The sequence below is a fragment of the Bos indicus x Bos taurus genome, chromosome 17 (genome assembly GCF_003369695.1).
Source record: "Bos indicus x Bos taurus breed Angus x Brahman F1 hybrid chromosome 17, Bos_hybrid_MaternalHap_v2.0, whole genome shotgun sequence".
Classification (NCBI taxonomy): Eukaryota; Metazoa; Chordata; class Mammalia; order Artiodactyla; family Bovidae; genus Bos; species Bos indicus x Bos taurus.
The window spans coordinates 10,733,279-10,755,739 of NC_040092.1; the positions used below are offsets into that span (position 1 = coordinate 10,733,279).

The following is a 22,461-nucleotide window of genomic DNA, read 5'->3' on the forward strand; positions in this document are numbered from 1 at the left end:
AAGGGTTTATAAACAACCTCCTTCTACTTGAGCTTGTGTCAAAGGGTTTCTGCTCCTTGAACCCAAAAGAATTTTAACTAAGACATCCCACCACATTCAGCCTGCTGTCAGGCTCCCCCTTCCTGGAAGCCTACTGATTAATTGGTTGCTGAGTCTTTGGGAAATGTTTATTTCCATTTTACATCACTGACTTTGTAATATAAATTATGTAGCATTTGGTGAAAAAAGGCCAAGAAAAATGATATCCTAAGTCTATTTTTTTAAGTCTTTTTAAAAGCTTACTCAAGGGTAATTGTGGCTTGACCATGAGGACTGGTATGGTTCCCTTAATGAGAGTCAGCCAGTCAGCCATCCACAAATCGGGCATAGGAAGTAAGATGATGTGTCGGTTAAAGCAGTGTTTTTCTTTCTTTTTTTTTTTAAAAGCAGTGTTTTTCAAAGCATAGTTATCACTCCAACTACTCTGTTTTTAGGTGATCTCTGTAGGCAGTACTAGATAACACAGTGAGAAAGCTGACTTCTAATATTTCCTTTATATTAAGGAGATACTCAATTTGGCATTTGCCTGTCACTTCTTTAATATTTGTTAATGTCCCCCCCCCCCCCCATTTTTTTCAAACAGAGAAGCAACAGGTCTCAGATTGAGAGTTTCACAACTATCAGAAACTAGTCAAGGGACTTCCCCGGCGGGCCAGTGGTCAACTCTATGCTTGCACTGCAGGGGGCACAGGTTCAATTCCTGGTTAGGGAACTAAGATCCTACATGCCACTGGTTCAACAAAAAAAAATTTAATTCTTATGGTTTGCTTTCTCAGGGCAAGTGACAGATTTTCCACTAACAGTAACAATAAAGATTTGTTGTTGTTTAGTCACTAAGTGCGGAGAAGGCAATGGCACCCCACTCCAGTACTCTTACCTGGAAAATCCCATGGACAGAGGAGCCTGGTAGGCTGCAGTCCACGGGATCGCTAAGAGTCAGACATGACTGAGCGACTTCCCTTTCACTTTTCACTTTCATGCATTGGAGAAGGAAATGGCAACCCACTCCAGTGTTCTTGCCTGAAGAATCCCAGGGACGGAGGAGCCTGGTGGGCTGCGGTCTGTGGGGTCGCACAGAGTCGGACACAACTGAAGCGACTTAGCAGAAGCAGCAGCAGTCACTAAGTGAAGTGAAATGAAAGTCACTCAGTCGTGTCTAACTCTTTGCAACACCACGGACTATACAGTCCATGAATTCTTCAGGCCAGAATACTGGAGTGGGTAGTCTTTCCCTCCTCCAGGGGATCTTCCCAACCCAGGAATCGAACCAGGGTTTCCTGCATTGCAGGCACATTCTTTACCAACTGAGCTATCAGGGAAGCCCTGTCACTAAGTCATGTCCAACTCTTCTGTAACCCTGTGGACTGTAGTCTGTCAGGCTCCTCTGCCCACGGGACTTCCCAAGCAAGAATACTTGAGTGGGTTGCCATTTCCTCCTCCAGTGGATCTTCCTGACCCAGGGATTAAACCTGCGTCTCCGGAACTGGCAGGTGGATGATTTACCACTGAACCTCCAGGGAAGCCCAATAATACAAATTATTTTTAAATAAATTTAACAGTCAACTTAGAGAAAAATATTAAATAATTAATAGTACAGATGATATTATAATATAGCTAAAATCATCAGATTGGATAAAAGAATGATAGAAATCTGGGAAACACTGGGTTAAACCACTGGTAAGACTATCAAAATCTACTGAACGAATGAGCTAGCTCCATTCCTGGGTAATACGGCCAACAGAAGCTCCCCTTCCCTGCAGGTGCAGACAGACGGCAGTAGGCCCCGACACATACAGGCCTACTGTCTACTGGCCCTGTAGAGAGGCCCTGGGACCAACATCCTTAAGAATCATAAGTCCAATCATACTTACGAATACTGACAATAGAAAAGGGATCAGTCTCACAAATAAAAAGGAAAGCCTTTAAATTAGGTGTCCTTGCAAATGCTTTTAAACCTTCCAGAGTAGCTGAAATTGACAACCTGTAACTGTTTTCACTTCCTACAAGGACTTCAGAGACTACTCAAGATATTGCTCCAAATTTAGAAAAAGACAAGCTCCATTTTCAAATTACAATGTCCTTTGCTTAAAAATCCTAAATGCTTGAGAACACAAGTCTTGCTTTTACCAAGAACACAAATTGTAGGTGAAACATTCTTTTAATCAACAAGCCTTTGTTAAATACCTAAAGTGCAAGATGGGGGGTGGTGAGGCTGAACTTAAAAACAAATAATGCCTTCGAACTGATGGCCTTCCATCCTGCATCTGGCCCTTTTAAACCTACTTCTCACACGGTATTCAGACTTATCCTTTTACAATGCGGGAGAAAGAGATACATACATACAAAGTGACCACAATAGGATATTCAAGGAAGCAATGATTAGTGATGGCTTCCTGTGATCAAATTGGACTTTTTTCAGTTAATTTTTACATAATAAAAATAATAGTCATAGTGGAAAAAAAAGTGATTCATACAGGTATAACATGAAAAGAATTATTAGTCTTGTAATCTTGCCCTACGCACCCACTGCCCTCTACTCTGTGCATGCTTCTAAGACTTTTCTGTGCATTAACATGTCTTTCTAAGTTTAAAATGCTTTTAGAATCTCAAAGTCTAAGAGCTTTTTAAAAGGTCAAGATTTCAGAACAGAAGACTACAGGTTGTGCCAAGTGACTTTTCTACAGAAAGAAAAGATAATATTCACTCACCAAGACACCCTATCACTCTTGGGGCGAAACAGGACAAGACTCACTGAGCTAACACCGCCCAACAGAAGGTTCAGAATATATAGAATAATCATGTGAAGACTTGGGAAGTTTTAATAACGAACTATAGCAAAATAATTACCTGGAGTCTGGCCACACATGGAAGGGAAATGTCCTAAAGCACCAAAGAAGTGATTATCATTCAGGAAACACAGCTAGGAAACAGGTTACACATGATTCAGGCTAGAGCAAGACTGCAAGTCAGTAGCCAACAAGGACTACTGTATAGCACGGGGAACTCCACTCAACATTCTGTGACAGCCTATATGAGAAAAGTCTAAAAAAGCATTTAGACATGTATCACTGAGTCACTCTGCTGTACACCTGAAACAAACACAACACTGTAAATCAACTATACCCCAATAAAATTTTAAAAATAAGTAGACCAAAAAAAAAAAAGACTGTAACTCAGTAACAAAGATTAGAATGGATCTCATGCCATAAAAGTATGTGTGTATTCTAAAGACTACAGAGGTATTTTTTCTTTGAAACTTCTCTAATTTTATTTTACAATTCCTGCATCCTATAAAAATTTATTAAGTGCCATATCTGACCATCACTTCCAACTCTACACACCTACTTACTACTAAAAACATTTTAAAATAATAATGGTAGAAGCAAGCACTGGAGCTCACCACGTCACATGGGAATACAAAATCTGTTCAGAACCACAAAGTACAAGAAAATAATTTTAGTGAAAGGAGACAACAATAAAGTAGGCATTCTGAGAAACTCAAGATGGTTTTCAAAAACCAAAACTGCAATACCCAAACTTACCAATTTATGAGTAAAGAGAAGCACTCTAAAAACATTCGACTAAACAACTAGCTATTACATACAGAGACATCAAAAACAGAATTTCAACCTACCATAATTTCACAATTAATCACCCTGTCCGCTTCTACCCTCAACAGCATCAGCAAAAGCTGAGGTCATAGGCAAAGTTTCTCACAGCTGTAAAATCCTAAACCTTGGGTATATAAATAATGTTGCACAAAAGGCAGTGGGGCTGCAGAATCCAAACTCAGTAAGGGCTGAGCTCTACAGTGAGAATGGCCACGTTCAAATTCCAGCTCCACAATTCACTAGCCGCAACCCTGAGCAAGTTCATCCCTGGCCTTCAGTTTACTACTATGCTCACAACAATCTTACCTCCCGAACAGGACAGTGAGCACACCAACAAGCACTCAGTCAATGCTGAGTGTTGTTGAACTTTGGGCTGGCGGGTCAGTACCACCAAGCATTAGCTCGTTCATGTGTCAGCTAATGAGATAAATTCAAGGGACAATAGTGGTTTAGGGGCACTAAGGTATTTAAACACAAAAGCAGAAGCTGTCCCAAGGTCCAGAAGTCAGAAGTGCAGTTCTTTCCCTAATTCTGCCAGTGTATATTAATTGCCTTGGAACTCCTAAAAAAAGTATCTTCTAATCTTCTTCCCATGTAACTATAAGAAAAGCTACATAATTCTGGCTTCAGTTTTAATATGACCTACGTATCTGGTTAACATAGCCTGATGTTTAATAATGTTAAAGGGACTAGCTTTCCTATTGGATAGTTCAAAACATTATTAATTCTAAGCAATTTATGGGGCACCAAAGACATAATCTTTGGTCCTCAAGAACAATTTTTAGAAATCCAATGATTCTTAAAAATATTCAATCTTAAAAAAAAAAAGTCTGCAAGCAGCTGCTATAAAGCAGTAATGAGCTACCAATTGTGAACTCTGGATTCAGTACTTACCCTCAAGTCACGCTTGTCTACTTCATCTCTGCCCTTTAAAATGTCTACTGGAGGACACAAGACTTTACAGCCCTGGGAAAATGGAAATCTACCACTCTCCACCTTTGAGACCTTTGGCAAATCAGTGCCTTCAGCGCAAGCTAAGGTGATTTCTAACACAGTGGTTAAAAGAATAAGTCTAGGACAGTCCACAGGGTAAACAAGATACCAGTTTCATGTTAGCTGAGTGACCTTAGACAAATCACACATCAATAAAGCCCCCAGTTTCCTCATCTGTGGAAAGAAGAGAGGGAGAAGAAGGGAGAAGGGGACTGGGAAAAACCACCCACCCCAGAAGAAAATGTGAAGATCAAACAATAATAAATATAAAAGGGCAAGGAAAGTGACTGACATAATTAGCAGACTATCCACATTATTATTGCTGTTAAATAATAATTATTATTATTATCAACAAAGCTGTTGCTAGAATCAAATAAGACTCGAGAGCAAAACATCATACAAATTACAAAAAGCACTACCAGTTGTACCAGAAACATAAAGTTACCCCCATCCAAAAAAGTTAAATCATCTCAGCTTTGCGGAGAAGCCTCCATTTAACTAACATCTACCCCATAAACACGAGGCCTCCTTTTGCAAAAACCACTGACCTTGAAGCCTTCCTCACTATGAACTAGAACTATGAACTAGACCAAGACCACACAAGCATCTAAGGGGAAAGGAAATACAAACGGGACCACCGTCCAATTACAGAACGTCTCGATTACTGAAGAGGTTTTTCTCCCTTACTCAAATACGTGATTTTTCCCAACTGGAAGAGCAGAATGCCACCAAGATCTTAAAGCCTGAGGGTTGAGGTAAGCGTTATGAAAGGGGATCCACTTAGCACGCGGAGGGCAGGCTGCAAAGGAAAAACCAGAGAAGCTAGAAGAAGGAAGAGCCCTCCCTGCATGCCCCTCGACACCAGCTATTGCAGTCGCTTCACCGCTATTTTGGACCCAAGACCCCCCCGCCCCGCCGCCCCCGCTTCCCACGTGTGCCCAGAGCAGCTGTTCCTCCACCAAAGGGCTCTGTATTGGGAGCCTCAAATCCGGGCCTGCTCCTGACTCGACATGGGTTGACCTTGCGTCAGCCCCTTCCCCTCCCTGGCCCTCTGTTTCTCCCTGTGCGCCAAGCACAGTTAGTCAGACAACACTTTAGGCCCCGCTCCCACAAGTAAAAAGTCTTTAGTAGGAAATTTTCCCTCACGCAAGGGTGTCCCACCCTCATGCCGGAGCCAGCTTCCACCTGCGGATAGACAACGCAGCCTGCGGGTAGCGCAGGTCCCGGCGAGAGTAGTGTCTCACAGGGCCTGCCTGTCAGGCCGGCTCTGCAGACCTGCGGCCGCCCTGGCCGCGCCGCTACCAACTCAGGGCTCGGGAAAGCCAGGCCGGCGCTTACGCGAGGCCCGTGGCTGCGGCCTAGAGGCCCGCGCGGCCCGCCCCCTGTGCCCGCCGGCTCGGCTCCTGGCCCCTCAGTGCCCCTCCCGGACCTTCGCCCCGGCTTCGGAAGCCCTCGGCGCATTCGGCTGGCGACCAGACTGGCCCCAGGCACTCACCGTAAATGGGTCGGAGGCGCCTGTCGTTAGGGTCCTGCACATGGCCCCGCGTCGCCATGATGACAAGCGCAGGACCGCAGTGCGCACGCGCGGGGCAGGCCCCCGGGAAGGGGCTGTTAAAGGGCCAGCGCCGATCTCGCTCTTCTATCGCGATGGTCGCGGGGTTGTGACAGAACGCGCCGGCGCGGAAAACACAGACACCCAAACCGCATCCCCGACCCCCCGCCCCGCAGGTGTGTCACTTCAGTGGCTCCTTTTCCTCCCTTTTGCTGGTGAAAAGTGAGGGGAGGGGTGGGGGGGAAACTTGGTTAAAGACAGGGCTCGGCTGCTCCTGCTCATCTTGTTTCTCCTCTGTGCTGAAGGACCAGTTAGACTTGTCTTTGATTCACTGTCGAGGAACCGGAAACTCTTGTGGGAGGGTGACCCCGGGGACAGTAGGGGAAAAGGGGTGCTGAGCGACAAGTAGAAACGTGCCAGAAAAGTTCGGGGTCCCTTCACCCCTTCCTCGGTGCTCAGCCTACTAAGAAGCATCCTAGGGATCAAAGTTAACATTAACAGTTTAAGGTGATGAGAAAGAAACTTCCCTTCTGTAGTATTTTTTTCTGGAAGACCCATAAACTCAGACTAGTTACAAAGAAAACATCAAACAAATCATACTGAGTGACATTCTACAAAATGCCTGACCGGTAGGCTTCAGGACTGTCAAGGTCATGAAAAATAAGGAAACTGAGAAGCCGTTACAGACCAGCAATGCTTAAGGAGACACGACAACCAAACATAATGTGATATCTTCCTTGGGATCCTGGAACAGAACAAAGGGCATCAGTGGAAAAAGAATTGAAATTCAAATAAAGTCTAGAGTTCAGTTAATAGTATTGTGCTAATGTTGGTATCTCATTTTGATAAATGTACCATGGTAATGCAAGATGTTAAGTGGTTGAGGGGTATATGAAAACTTAATCCTCTTTTCACCCCCTTTGTGAGTCTAAAATTATTCCAAAATCAAAGATTTTAGAATGCTTTTATTGTTTGTTTTTTAAAATTTTCTGCCACACCCTGCAGGACTTGGGATCTTATTTTCCCAACCAGAGATAAAACCCCCTGCAGTAAAAGCACAGTCTTACCCTCTGGACCACCACGAAGGTCCCTAAATGCACTTGTGGGGGGCGGGGGTTGGGAAGTGGGGAGTGACTACTTTTTAAAAATCAAATGCACTAGAAACTCTCATCCCAATTCTGTCCTGAGTTCTAGCTGAAAGAGAAAATTCCAGAAGCAATTACACAGAAAAATTCTTATGGAGAATGGGGATGGCTGGGGAGAGGGAGTCCCTCAAATGAAGATATGATCTGTGATCCTCATAGAAAATAGTTCCTAAAGCTGAGGAGAGTTTAAAATATGCTAGATGGGGACCTCCCTGGCCATTCCACTCCAGAGGACACGGGTTTGAGCATCACCTGGGAACTTAGAAACATTATTAGGCACTGCTCCAGACATACTGGATCAAATGCTCTGGGAGCAGGGTCGGCAATTTGTATCTTTACAAATCCTCTTGTGATTTGGATTCAGACAAAAGTTTTATCCTGTTTTAGATCAGAAGCAGGCAAATTATGACCTATAGGCCAAATCTACCTTACTACTGTTTTTGTACAGTTTGTGAGCCAAGAATGATTGTTACATTTTTAAATGGGGAAAAATAATCAAAAGAAGAATAATATTTCACAACATGAAAGTTGTATAAAGTTCAAAGGTCAGTGTCTATAAGTAAAATTTTATTGAACCCAACTATTCATTTATGCATTGTCTGTGGTTGCTTTTGTGCTACGACAGCAGAATTGAGTAGTTGCAACAGAGACCTTGTGGCCCAGAAGGTTAAAATATTTACTCTCTGACCCTTTACAGAAAACATTTGCCAATTGCTATTCTAGAATATGCTCAGGATAAATGAATAAACAGATACCTCCAGGGTAGAGTTGTCAAGTCAAATATGGTACAATATTTGGGGCATACTTACACTAAAATGACATTCACTGTTTATTGAAATTCACATTTAACCAGGTGACCTAGATTTTTTGATTGAGACATACTTGATTTACAAGATTATATTAGTTTCAGGTGCACAGGTGTTCTACACATTTATTTGCTAAACCCTATCCCAGGGAGAACTCCATGCTTCCAAAATCGTGTTAACCAGCAAGAATGAAGGTCAGGAGCCTCCAGTAAGCTAATCCCAGGCTTGCTCTTAGGTGCTGTGGCCAGGTAGGACTGGGCTGGACTTGGGCTTGCCCAGGGGAGAGAAGGGAGGAGACCTGGGGTTCATCTATGACACAAATGAGAGAGCTGTTGAGTTACCTGAGTTTCAAGAATTTCCCAGAATGGAAAAGCGCAGCACCTTAAAAGGGGCACACAGGAGGCTCCTGACCAGGACTGTGGTTACTCAGCTATGTTCTTAGATTACCTTTGTTGGGCTGGCCCAAGAGGAATGCTGATGCTTGGCACCCTGCTACCTGAACTTGGCAGGGCTGGAGTCTTATGGACCCACCTAAGAGAGGCCTTCAGGTCCTTGAGTCACCATGCTGCGTAGAACATGTTTCCCTCCACCCTGAAAGCCTGTTTGGCATACAAGCAGGATGAATTAGCCTTTTTCTTTTCTTTTTCTCACTCCCTGTCCTCAAAAGCCTAAGACTGAAGCAGTCACCCATCTCTAGGCCTGTCCTTACCTGCTCCCTGAGCGGCAACGTTCACACCCTTTGGCCTGAATCATTTCAGGTAACAAACGAGTTGCCCCCCAAGGGAGCCAAGAGCCTATCCTTCTCTCTGTACCTTAGAGCTGACGTTATGGGAAAATACTTGGTATACAACAGATGTTCATTCAATGGTGGTGTCCATTATATTGACTTAGAACAGGGGGCTAAGCCCTTCATTCCTGTCCTATTTGGTGGCAGATTTGATCTGGTAGGAAACCCTCTTGCTCAGGAGCCGTGAGGCACACCAGTGTGTCGTGCTGGTAGCTGGGGACTTAGGGCAGGGCTCTGCATTACTTGGATGTAGTGGTTGTGGGCATCTCCACTGGATAACTTTTCTAATTTTCCTTTGCTTTTCTTTTCCACCTTGATCCAATGCCTAATCCTAATCCTCCACAGAATAAACAGAACAGTGACAAAGTTCATATTTTTCATGGATTTCTCGACCTTTTGAAAATGTATTTATTTTTATTTTTGGCTGCACTGGGTCTTCGTTGCTGCACTAGGTCTTCCTCTGATTGTGGAAAGTGGGAGCTACTCTCAAGCTGCAATGCCAGGGCTTCTCATTGCAGTGGCTTCTCTGGTGGAGCACAAGCTCTAGGTGCGTGGGCTTAAGTAACTGTGGCTCACTGGCTCAGTAGTCGTGGCACACGAGGAATATCTTGGAATTTCCTGCAATACTTAGTATAAAGAAGGACAAAAATACCAAATAGGCACAGAATTAAAGGTAGACAGAGATCAAGGCAGAAAAACACAGAACCAAGAGTTAAGAGTTGGGGGTTATGGTCTTGTTTTGGCCAATAATTTAAGATACACTCCTGGGCCTCATTTTTCCCAACAGGAAAAGAGAGAATGGGTCTGAGAGCCCCTTTCAGCTTTCAGTCCCAGCGGTGCCCTCTTTGTTCACTCTAGCACTTCCAATTCTGTCCACCAGGTGGCATATGAATGCTAAATTGCCCAGGCCTCTTTCAAATTAGAGGAGAAGGCAATGGCAACCCACTCCAGTACTCTTGCCTGGAAAATCCCATGGACGGAGGGGCCTGGTGGGCTGCAATCCATGGGGTCGCTAGGAATCGGACACGACTGAGTGACTTCACTTTCACTTTTCACTTTCATGCATTGGAGAAGGAAATGGCAACCCACTACAGTGTTCTTGCCTGGAGAATCCCAGGGACGGGGGAGCCTGGTGGGCTGCCATCTATGGGGTTGCACAGAGTCGGACACGACTGAAGCGACTTAGCAACAGCAGCTTTCAAATTAGAAGGGATAGATCTCATTTTAATTGTAAAAAATTAAAAATAAAACAGAGGACATTCCCTGGTGGTCCAGTGGTTAAGATTCTGCATTCCCAATTTCCAGGAGATGTGAGTTCAATCCCTAGTAGTGTAAGTAAGAGGCCGCGTGCAGCCCAGTTATCTTTGTAAACTTTTTTTTTTCTTTTTTGCCCACAGGGCTTGTGGGATAGAAGAAGGAATTCACAGGGCCTGGACTCCACCTTAGGCCTGTTCATGCTGATCATGCTCGGCCACCTTTCCAATGGACTCTGAACTCTGTGTTTAGTGCCTATGAAAACAACAACAGAAGGATAAGAGCCCCTCCAGACAGGGGAACCTTGAAGATCGTATCTAGGTTATTCATTGCCTAAGAGAAAACATACACTAATCACCCCTTCCTCCAGACAGGCCGTAAATTTTTCTCTATCTATCGGAGTGTAACCTTGGGTTTATTGATTATTGGCTAATTATTTGACTGTTTGACCACATGAGCACATAGCACATGAATGATGGGGTTATTGGGATTTATTTTCCTTGGTTTATGTAAGTCTCAAGGAATTTGGGGTGGTGAGTTCAGACACGTACACATGGGATATAAAAGATTTTCACAAATGCTGGTCGGGGATCCTCTGTCCTGGGCCCACCTGTGTAATAAACTGCACTCCACTATCTGCATTGTCCTTCTGAGTGAGTTTGTTTCCCGGAATGCGTGGCTACAGCAAGGTCTTAGTTCCTGGACCAGGGACTGAGCCCGGGCCCCAGCAGTGAAGGCACTGAGTCCTAGCCACTGAATCGCCAAGAATTCCTTATATCTTTGCAATATTTATGCTCAACTTTTTATTAAGGTGTTATACACCATAAAATTCCCTCATTTTGAAGACACAATTCAATGCTGTTTTACTACATTTTACCAAGTTGTGCAGCCATTAATATAGTTTAAGTTGAGAACGCTTACATCCTCTTAATAATATTCCTCTATAAACTATGTTTCCTAACTTTAAAAATAATGAAATGTTTCAAAATCTAAAGATAGAATAATAATCATGTATACATATCACACAGGTCTGACAAATGTTACGTTTAACAAGCACAGACTTGATATTGTAGGTACATTTCTTCATCTCCCCATCTCCCTGGCTCCTCAGAGATAAGCAGCATTCTGCTATTGGCCAGTATCCTTCCTTCTACGTTTTCATATTTTTAAAAATAATTTTATTTCTTTTAAAATGTATTTACTTTTGGCTGTGCTGGGTCTCTGTTGCTTGTGAGATTTCGTCTAGTTGTGGTGAGCGAGGGGTGACTTTCTAGTTGCTGTGCATGGGCTCCTCATTGCTGTGGTTTCTCCCATGGAGCATGGACTCCAGGGTGTGTGGGCTTCAGCACGTCGGTTCAGTAGTTGCCGCTCCAGGGCTCTAGAGCATGGGCTCAATAGTTGTGGCCTAGGGGATTTAGTTGCCCGACAACATGTGGGATTTTCCCACACCAGGGATAGAACCTATGCTTCCTACATTAGCAGGAGGATTCTTTACCACTGAGCCACCAGGGAAAGCCTTTGTTCTCCTTTTAACTTCTGGGATATGGGAAGGGGGTGGTTTGCTGTGAAGAAGTGTTTTGGTTTTTGCAGTCTTTTCCCCACTGCTGTATTATTTTTCAATTGCTTTAGGAATTCTAGTAATCTGATGGTTTTGTTTTTAACATTTGAATCTTTGACTTGTTTGGAATTTTACTCAGCATGAATAATGAGGTAGGGTTCCAATTTTATCTTTTCCTATTGCTCCAAACCCTATTTATTGAATAATCCATCTTTTTCACAAAGCACACAATGCCATCTTTATCATATATTACATTTCCACATGCATTTCTGTCTAGTCATGGGACAGTCTGCAGGATCCTTTCAAGGGCAGGTCAATGCTGGGGCCACAAATAAGGACTCTGCGGAGCTGACTGGAATCTGTGTTCTGAGTCTGAACTTTATCTATACAGCCTCTGGGTTGCTGAACTCTGGGAAGAGCTTTTGTCAGCTGCAAATGGCTGCTAGGTGCCAAGAAGGCAGTCTCTGGTTTAGAAAAAAGGAGCTTCTGGGAAGTAGTGCTGCTGTGTGGTCAGGTCTCTGATGAAGATAAAGCGTAAAAGAGATTAAAGCTCACAAACTGAGAAATGCACAAACTGATTCTAAAATCTATATGCAAATAACCTATAGTGGCCAAATAAATCTCAAAAAAGAGAAACAGAGTAGCAGGACTTACATGATGAGATTTCAAGACATACCATAAAGCCACAGTCTTAAGACAGTGTGCTATTGGCCTAAGACAGACAAATAGATAAGTAGGACAGAGAGTCCAGATACAGCTGCCTGTATGTCCTTGGATTTATGACAAAGGCCCAAGTCCAGTTCAATGGAAGAATGAAGTCCCCGCTCCACAGTAAATGAAGCAAAAGGATATACCTTAAAAACAAACAAATAAAAAACCTATGGGACTTTCCTGGCAGTCCAGTGTTGGGACTCTGCGTTTCCACTGCAGGGTGCTAGGGTTCAATCCCTGGTTGGGGAACTAAGATACTTCATGCCAAAGTGTGGCAAAGAAACAAAAAGCCCTTTACCCCAACCTCAGACCATACAGAAATACTAATTCAAGATGGGTCACAGACTGAAATGTAAAAAGTAAACCAATAAGACTTCTAGAAGAAAACATAGAATATCTTTGTTACCATGGGGTAAGCAAGGTTTTTTTTTTAATAAGCACAAAAAAGCACAAATTATAATAGATAATTCTTCCCTTTAATCAATATTTATATAGTGCCTACTGGGCAGTATATATGCTAGGTGCCAGACATGCCCATGAAAAAATGTCAGCCCAGCCTTGGAGCAGCTGGTTCAGTTTAAGAGGATAGACAGGCACCTCCTCAGGCAACAATACTGTAGCTCTCTAGGGGCCCTGATTGGTGACCACAGGAGGCAGTGGGGGCCAGAGGAGGGGTACCTTACCCAGAGTTCTTGAAAGGCTTGTTGCAATACGTGAGGTCAAAGCCAAGTCTTGAAGGATAAGGAAAGCCTGACAAGTCATAGCAGACAGAAACAGTGCTTTCAAAGTCCTAGCAGGGACAAGAGAAGGTGGGTAGAACTGCAAGATCTTCAAGCTGGTGGGAGCAGGTGCTTGGGACTGCATATAGTTTCAAGAATGTATCTATGTTTTTAATTTTCCTGTAATTGAACTTGGTTCTCTAAGTTTATTGTACACAAGAATCACCCACCAACTTCTAAAATGAACATTCTGGGACTGCCGCAGAAATATTTACCCATTGGGACTTCTCTGGTAGTCCGGTGGCTAAGTCTCTGTGCTCCCAATGCAGGGAGCCCAGGTTCGATCCCTGGCCAGGGAACTAGATCCCACATTCTGCAACTAAGACCCAGCGCAGTCAAAAAATATATATATTTACCCATTTATCTAGTAGGTGTGAAGTGGGCCTGAAAATGCATCTTAATGAGCAATCCTCCCCCCCACCCCACACTAATTCTGCCAGCCAGCAAACCACCCTTTGAAAAACAATGATTATGCACTAAGGTTCTTCCCCCTGGGAAACAGGAAGTACTTTCTTCGGCAGCGTGGTGCCAAGACAGCTGAGAGTTTTTCTGGAAAATCAGGTTATGACGCAAGTGAGCCTGGTGTCTCCTTCTCTGGATCTAGAAGGGCTCTGTGCAAGCATCTAAGGGATGAGGAAGCCAGAGGGCAGAGAGCAGCAGCCTCTGGGAACTCTGCCTAGTAACGGGGAACTCTGCCTAGTAACGGGGAGCTCTGGACAATTTTCCAGCATGCCCTGGGGACTCAGGTCCAATCTCCATTCTCCTTATGAATATGTATGAGCCCCCAGAAGTCAGCTGAGTTTCCTAGCCACCTGCTTCAGAATTGACAGAATAATGTAAACATTTCAGAGCCTGAAGGGCATACCAATAGCAAGTTTCAGGGCCTGGCACCTTGACTAGGAAACTGTTTTCTAGCAGTGCTTTCACAAGTGTTTCTTCCGTAACAGATGAATATACCTGTGAATATGTGGAAAGTATCAAACAAAAAGGATTTTTTAAAGGCTGCCCTGAAAGTTCTACCTTCGCTGACGGGGTTGGTGTGTATGAGTGCCCTTCCTATAGCAGACACTAGGAAGACTCCCTAATACCAACCTCCTGGGAATTCCCGGGTAGTCCAGTGGTTAAGACCCTGGGCTTTCACTGCCAAGGGCCCAGGTTCAATCCCTGGTTAGGGAACTAAGATCCCACAAGCCCCGTGGCATGGCCAAAGGGGAAAAAAGTCATTCCAAATGCCAACCTCCCCCTTTACTCCCTGCCAAAGGCCTTATTTCCCCTTCCCAGCTTGTCAATTGTCTAAGTACCTGGTGACCAACTAATGGGCCAGCTCCTGGGGTCATTGAGAGATAGAAGAAGACAGAACCCAAAACTCATCGGTGGAAATTAAGAGGTTAGTGGGGGGGGGGGGGGGGAGGGGGGGTGGGGGAGGGGGGGGGTGGGGGAGGGGGGGGGGGGGTGGGGAAGCAAAGGCTAACCATAAATACTTGAGAATCACCAACTCATGAGAAGTGGAGATATTTATGAATACATGGATGGCTGGAACTTTTAATAACCAATATATGCATACCCTATAGCCTTGCCCAGGAATTCCATGCTTGGGTGTACATCTAACTGAAATGAATGTCATATCTAATCAAAGAACTAGAAATTCATTCTTCCCCAAAATAGAAGCAAACCAAATGTTCATCAACTGTAGAATGGGTTAATAAATTGTGATATGCTCAAAATTTATTTGGGATGCTATGCAGAAATGATAATGAACAAACTAAGGCTATATGTGAGAACATGAGTGAATATATTGCATGAAATATGAAATATAAAATCAAATATTGCATGAATAAATCAGACACTGAAGAGTATATAATGAGTTATTTACATGATGTACAGGAATAGGTAAAACTTATTTATTTATTTGTCTGAGCTATAATTGACATAAAATATTGTATAAATTTAAGGTATAAAACATGTTAATTTGATGCATTCATATATTGCAATATGATTACCACCTTAGCAATTGCTAATACCTCTATCATTTCACACAATTATTATTTCTTTTTTGTGATGAGAACACAAAACAATGATAGAAGTCAGAAAACTGGTTGTCCTGTAGGAATAGGGAATAGGGTTAAATAGGGAAAGAGCCTAAAAGAACCCACTGGTGCTGGAAATATTCTATTTCTTGATCTGGGTGGTGGTAACAGGCATGTAGACATATGTAAAAAGTCATTGTGTAAATTCCCCTTCTAGGTAGAATTTCTCCTAGCAAAATGAGAACATATGTCTACACAAAAAAACTGTATACAAATATTCAGGGACTTCCCTGGCGGTTCCAGTGGTTAAGACTCTGCGCGTCCACTGCAGAGGGTGCAGGTTTCATCCTTGGTTGGGGAACTAAGATCCCACATGCCATGTGGCAGGGCCAAGAACAAAAAACAAAACCAAACAAAATCCCAAATGTTGTTCATAGCAGCATTATTCATTGTAGCCAACAGGCAGAGACAACCCTTTATTAGTTTGCTAGGTGTTTCCTCAGTGGCACCCCACTCCAGCACTCTTGCCTGGAAAATCCCATGGACGGAGGAGCCTGGTAGGCTGCAGTCCACGGGGTTGCTAAGAGTCTGGACACGACTGAGCGACTTCACTTTCACTTCTCACTTTCATGCATTAGAGAAGGAAATGGCAACCCACTCCAGTGTTCTTGCCTGGAGAATCCCAGAGACGGGGAAGCCTGGTGGGCTACTGTCTATGGGGTTGCACAGAGCTGGACACGACTGAGGCGACTCAGCAGCAGCAGCAGCAGCAGACAGTAAAGAATCTGCCTGCAATGCAGGAGACCTGGGTTCGATCCCTGCGTGGGAAAGATCCCCTGGAGGAGGGCATGGCTACCCACTCCAGTATTCTTGCCTGGAGAATCCCATGGACAGAGGAGACTGGCGGGTTATAGTCTATAGAGTGGCAAAGAGTTGGACACGACTGAGTGACTAACACTTTCACTTTCAGGGCTGTGGTAGCAAAGTACCATAGACTATGTGCCTTAAATAGACATTTATTTTCTCACCATTCTGAAGACTAGAAGACAGAGATCAAAGTATCAACAGAGTTGGTTTCTTCTGAGGCCTCTCTCACTGGCTTGTACTTGACTTCTCCCTGTATCTAACATAGTTTTCTCTGGGTGTCTGTGTCCCTATTTCCTCCTATTCGAAGGAAACCAGTCAGTTGGATTAGGGCCCGTCCTAACGACGAGGGCCCATCCTCATTTTACTTAATTACCTCTTTAAAGACCCTGTCTTCAAATACAGTCACATTTTTAAGTGCTTGGAATTAGGACTTCAACATGTTAATTTTTTATTTTATTGAAATAAAACAATAAAATAAAAACAATGTTGTGTTCGTTTCAGGTGTACAGCAAAGTGATTCAGTTATAGATATAGATATATATACACATATATATTTATTGTTGTTTGGTCGCTCATTCATGGCTGACTCTTTAGAGACCCCATGGACTGTAGCCCCCCAGGCTCCTCTGGCCATGGGATTCTCCAGGCAAGAATACTGGAGTGGGTTGCCATTTCCTTCTCCAGGGGATCTTCTGTCCCAGGGATCAAATCTGCATCTCCTGTATTGGCAAGTGGATTCTTTATCACTGAGTCACTAGTGAATGTGTTCTTTCTAAAATTCTTTATATGTTATTACATTTTACATTGTTAATAGGTTCTTGAGTATAGTTCCCTAATTTTTGGAGGACATAATTCAGCTCATAACAAACCCACATGTCCATCGACTGATGATTGGAAAACAGAATTGGTATATCCATTATAAAAGAATATCATTCAGCAGGGAAAAAAAATGAAGTATTGACCCATGCTACAACATAAATAAATCTTTAAAACATCATGCTAAGTGAAAGAAGCCAGCCACAACAACGTACATGTTGTCTGATTCCATTCCTATGAATGTCCAGCATAGAATAGTGGTTGCCAGGCCCAGAGTGGAGAAAAGGGAGAAACAGAGAGTGACAACTCATGACCTCAAAAGTTCCTTTTGAGGTGGCAAAAATATTCTAAAATTAATTGTGGTGACGGTTGCACAACTCTGTGAATATACTAAATATCACTAAAAGATTAATTGAGTGAATCGTATTAATATATGAATTATATCTCAGGAGAGCTGTTATGAAAAATTCACTGCACTATTCCCTTAAGATTTCTGCACTTTGTTGTGGCATTTGTCCCAATACAAATTAAAGCAAATCAAAACTATATTGTCCCATTTACAACAAGTTTCTATTGCATAGCACAGAGAACTATATCCAATCTCCTGGGATAAACCATAATGCAAAGAATGTATACATATGTATAACTGAGTCACTCTGCTATACAGCAGAGATTGGCACAACATTGTAAATCAGTTATGCTTCAAGAAAATCAAACAAACAGAGGGACTCCTTGGCAGTCCAGAGGTTAACACTCTATTTTTCTACTGCAGTGGGCACAGGTTTGATCCCTAGGGAACTAAGATCCCACATGCTGTACTGTGTGGTGAAAAAAAAAAGCAAAACTATCTTAGCTCCAGAGGTATTGAAGAAGGTGGGTGGAAAGGGAGACAGTGTCTGGGGACTTGCTCAGTGGTAGAGTTGCCCCTCAGTGTATCTGAAAAAGCATCAGATAGGATGGGACCAGGGACCTGAAAATGGATGAAGCTGGGGAAGACCTGAAGGAAGGGAAAATGGAATGCCTGAGAGTAAAACGGAATTCAACTCCGTGAAAACGAATTTGATTTTGGCCAAACAAAAACAAAACTACATGATAATATTTCATATGAAGCAGCTCATAAAGAAAATCAGCAACTTCTACAGATCAGAGATGACCATCGGGAACACCTTGCTATAATCCTGCAAGTATGAATTGAGTGCCTTCTGTGTGTTGGAGTCTGCGTGAGGCACCAGGCCAGGAATATGTGACTCCAGACAGCTACTGCCAAGTGCGTGTGGGAGGAAGGGGAGAGCGAGGGTGCCTGCTGAAGACACAAGGAAAAGCTGCATTCTGTTAGGAAAAGCCATAACCCTGAGCTGGGGCTGAGGCTGAGGGGGGTAGAGGATGGGGGAGGAGGACAGTGTTTGTGAACTGGGAAAGTCAGGCAAGTGCTTGGGTGGGGGAAGTCCATTCTGGCTTCTCAGACAGCTTTAGCTAGAAGAGAGGGACCTCTGCTTCCCCATCCTGGTACAATCATTTTGGGAAAACAGTCTGGTAGTTTCCTGTAAAATTAAAACATAGACTTACCATGTGATCCAGCAGTTTGAGTTTGGCAGAGCCAGGACCAGCAAGGCAATACCTATCCCGAGGGCTTTAACAAAATTCCACTCCGGTCAGTGCTGCATCTGCCTGAGCCAAGAAGGGAAAAGTTCAGGTCCTGTTCCCCAAAATTCAGCATCTATAAAGCCGGGTGGCGTTTGCAGGTATGAGAGATGAGGGGTAGTCTGGCATCAAATATTGCAATTCTTCAACAAGCCCCCAAATGATCCTGGCACAAGTGGGTGGGAGGTGGGAGGAAGTTTCTTCAACTGTAGTTGGAGAAATACTGCCTAAGGGGAACTGATCTAATCCTCTTTTACAGATTGGCTCCTAGTAAACAAGGCTCACGGGACTTCGTGATGGACAGGGAAGCCTGGCGGGGCTGCAGTCCATGGGGTCGCAAAGAGTCAGACGTGACTGAGCGATTGAACTGAACTGAAGGGGAACATAATCGTCTTTTACGGATTGTCTCCTAGTAAACAAGTCTCACCTAAACCCTTTCTGCTGTTGCTATAAATCACCCCACGCTACCTGCCTCTTTTGGTTAGCAATAAAAAGTTGGATAAACTTTTAAAAACTTCTGCTGCTGGATACAGGCCAGTAAAAATAAGACACTTGGAGCTTGTCATTATTTCTATTTTATTCCTTGGTACCCTGGATGATGCCTCCCACTTTAAACTCTGAATTCAGAGGAACTTCTGGGTCACGCATGCAGGGGAAGAAAGTGAGTTGTTCCCAGGAGATAGGAGTGCGCTATTCTTTCGTTTGTTTATTCAAAGCATAATTATATCAAGTTGTGCATATGTAGAACAACTGGAACTCTCATGTGCTGCTGGGGGGAATGTTAAATGGTACAATCATTGTGGGAAAACAGTTTGGCAGCTTCTTGTAAAATTAAAACATAGACTTACCATATGATCCAACAGTTCCACTTCTTAGTATTAATCCAAGAGAAATAAGAACATATGCCCTGGACTTTCCTGGTGATCCAGTAGCTAAGACTCTGAGCTCCCAAAGAAAGGAGGCAGTTGGGGCTCCATCTCTGGTTGGGGAATAAGATCCCACATGCCGCAACTAAGACACTATGTGGCCAAATAAATAAATATAAAAAAATTAATAAAAAACAACATCAGTTCAGTTCAGTTCAGTTCAGTCGCTCAGTTGTATCCGACTCTTTGCAACCCCGTGAATCGCAGCACGCCAGGCCTCCCTGTCCATCACCAACTCCCAGAGTTCACTGAGACTCACGTCCATCGAGTCAGTGATGCCATCCAGCCATCTCATCCTCTGTTGTCCCCTTCTCCTCCTGCCCCCAATCCTTCCCAGCATCAGAGTCTTTTCCAATGAGTCAACTCTTCGCATGAGGTGGCCAAAGTACTGGAGTTTCAGCTTTAAATTAATAAAAAACAACATAGGTCCTCCCAAAAGCTTTGTACAGAATGTTCCTAGCAGCTTTATCTTTATTAGTGAAAAACTGGAATCAATTCTATCAACACAAATTGTGGTGTATCCATGTAATGAAAAACTAGTGCTGCTGCTGAGTCTCTCAGTCGTGTCTGACTCTTTGTGACCCCATGGACTGCAGCCCGTCAGGCTCCTCTCCATGGGGATTCTCCAGGCAAGAATACTGGAGTGGGTTGCCATGCCCTCTTCTAGCAGATCATCCCAACCCAGAGATCAAACCCAGGTCTCCCACATTGCTGGTGGATTTTTTACTAACTGAGTCACAAGGGAAGCTCAATGGAAAGCTACTAGGCAATAAAAGGGAATATATTATTGATACGATCAATAGCACAGGTGAACATCAAAAACATTATGCTGAGGGAAAGAAACCGGACACAGAAGTGGACATACTGTATGATTCTATTTCTGTGAAATTTCACTCTGAAGTATACAAAGCATCACATGGGCTGCCAGGGTCTGGGTGAGCAGTGTAGACTGAGAAGAATGATCGGAACTCTATCTTGATTGTAGTCATAGTTACAGATGTCAAAACTGCACTGTGCACTTAAAATGGCTGCTGGGTTTGTAAATTAGGCTTCCATAAAACTGAAAAATACGGTAAAAAAGAAAACTATATTATGCCAGATTACTCAACCAACAAGGCATACAAAGCAGTCAGCAGGTATAAAAGTCTGACTTAGGATTCTCTCATCAATACATTTTGTGCCGGTCAGGAGAAGAGGGAGAAATTTTGATTCTTTTTATGCGTGTATGCTTATAAAAGTAACCCATTTGTAAGAAGTTAAAGTTGTGTAGAATGCGAGATCTCAGTTCCCCAATCAAGGATGGAATCTATGCCCACTTGCAGTGGAAGGCAGAGTCTTAAGCACTGGGCCACCACAGAAGTCCATCTATTTTTTTTTTTTCTTTTTAACTTAACAAAACATGCTTTATTCAGTAAAAACTGGTGAGTGTAGGCAGGACAGGGCAGATGTACACAGGGGCTGGGGACAGGAGGGTTAGGGGTTAGCACAGGGGGACATGACTCAGGATGCAGGAGCCAGAGATCAGAAGACATGGATGCAGGTGGGTCTTCAGTAACTTGTCATCTGCTCTTCTGGAGGCTCTGTGAGGCTCAAGAGCCCCTGGGGGTTCCAGAGGCTTGACCAGCAAGGGAAGGCTTGTTCCCACAGACCTAGGGAGGCCCTGCTGCCAGCATCAGCAGGGGGCAGGATGAGAGCACCTGGACAGCAAGCACCCTTCACATGGGGCCCGGAGCTCCAGGCTGGTCTCTAAGATAGGGTTGTCCAAGGTGGAGAGTGATACAGAAACTCAGAAGCATTTAGCTCCATCATTCAAAGCTGAAAAAAGCCAGTAACAGAGCCCACGTGGATTATCAAATGAAGTAACCACCACCCTCCCACCCCCAATAAAAAGCAAAAACAGTCCCCAAATTGTCATGGATCACCATCTCCTTGACTCCAGCTCAAAGGTTTGGGCTCCACTGTCAAAGGAACCCCCACTTCCCTACTCAAATTAGATGTAATTCTTAGTGGGGCACTTGGAGGGACTCCAAATGTGTGGGCTGATGGTGAGTATCAGGCCATATAATGACTGGAGCCCTAGGACCCCCCACCCCAGGAAGGGCAGGTGCAGGACAGTGGCCCCCAACTGAGCAACAATAGGCCAGAAGTCGCCTAGTCCAGGTAGACGGAAGCCCTCAGCTCCCGCTTTTGGGCCTCAGACACTAGGGCATTGTAGAAGTTCCGGATGATGGTGTGGGCTGTCCAGGACCCGGTGATCAGGGTCAGGACCACTGAGATGACAAAGATGATCTGGAAGATGAGCACCAGACAAGCCTTGGAATCCTTGTCCTCCATGCAGGGGGTGCACTTGGCTCCCACGAGGTAGACCAGCAGGCCGAGCGGGACCACAGGTAGAGAGATGATGCAGAAGGTTCGGGTAGCCTGCAGGTCCTGGGGCAGCGCCAGCAGCAAGTTGTACACCTTGCACTGCATCCACTTAGAACATCCAAAGCCCCTCCCACACCACCTGGGCCACCACAAGGCCATTGCTGATGAAAACGTTTACCTTCCACAGGGGCTGGGTGCAGGACATGACGACATTTACCCAGCCAAGCAGCATCAGGATATCCCCAGTATTTGCAAACCAGAGGAGTCCATGGTGAGGTTGAGCAGCAAAGGAGTCCACAAAGATTTGGAGTAGCTGGCTGAGTCTATTTTTTTTTCTTTTAATATTTATTTTTATTTGTGTATTTATTTGGCTTCCCAGGTGGCACCAGTGATAAAGAACCTGCCTGCCAATGCAGGAAACATAAGAGACACAGATTCGATCCCTGGGTCGGGAAGATCCCCTAGAGGAGGGCATGGCAACCCACTCTAGTATTCTTGCCTGGAGAATTCTATGGACAGAGGAGCCTGGGCAGGCTAAAGTCCATGGAGTCCCAAAGAATCGGACATGGCTGAAGCAACTTA

The 22,461-nt window shown here is 44.1% G+C and overlaps 1 protein-coding gene and 1 pseudogene across 1 annotated transcript in view; both read right to left on the bottom strand.

Moving 5' to 3' along the window:
• Positions 1-6,238, bottom strand: part of NAA25 (N(alpha)-acetyltransferase 25, NatB auxiliary subunit) — a 63,829-nt gene extending 57,591 nt beyond the window's left edge. The window contains exon 1 of the mRNA XM_027566614.1: positions 6,139-6,238. Within this exon, the coding sequence (XP_027422415.1) occupies positions 6,139-6,196 (58 nt within the window). The 5' untranslated portion in view covers positions 6,197-6,238. The remainder of the gene's footprint in view (positions 1-6,138) is intronic.
• Positions 6,239-21,444: 15,206 nt separating this feature from the next.
• Positions 21,445-22,149, bottom strand: LOC113907178 (annotated as a pseudogene).
• Between the last annotated feature and the right edge of the window lie 312 nt (positions 22,150-22,461).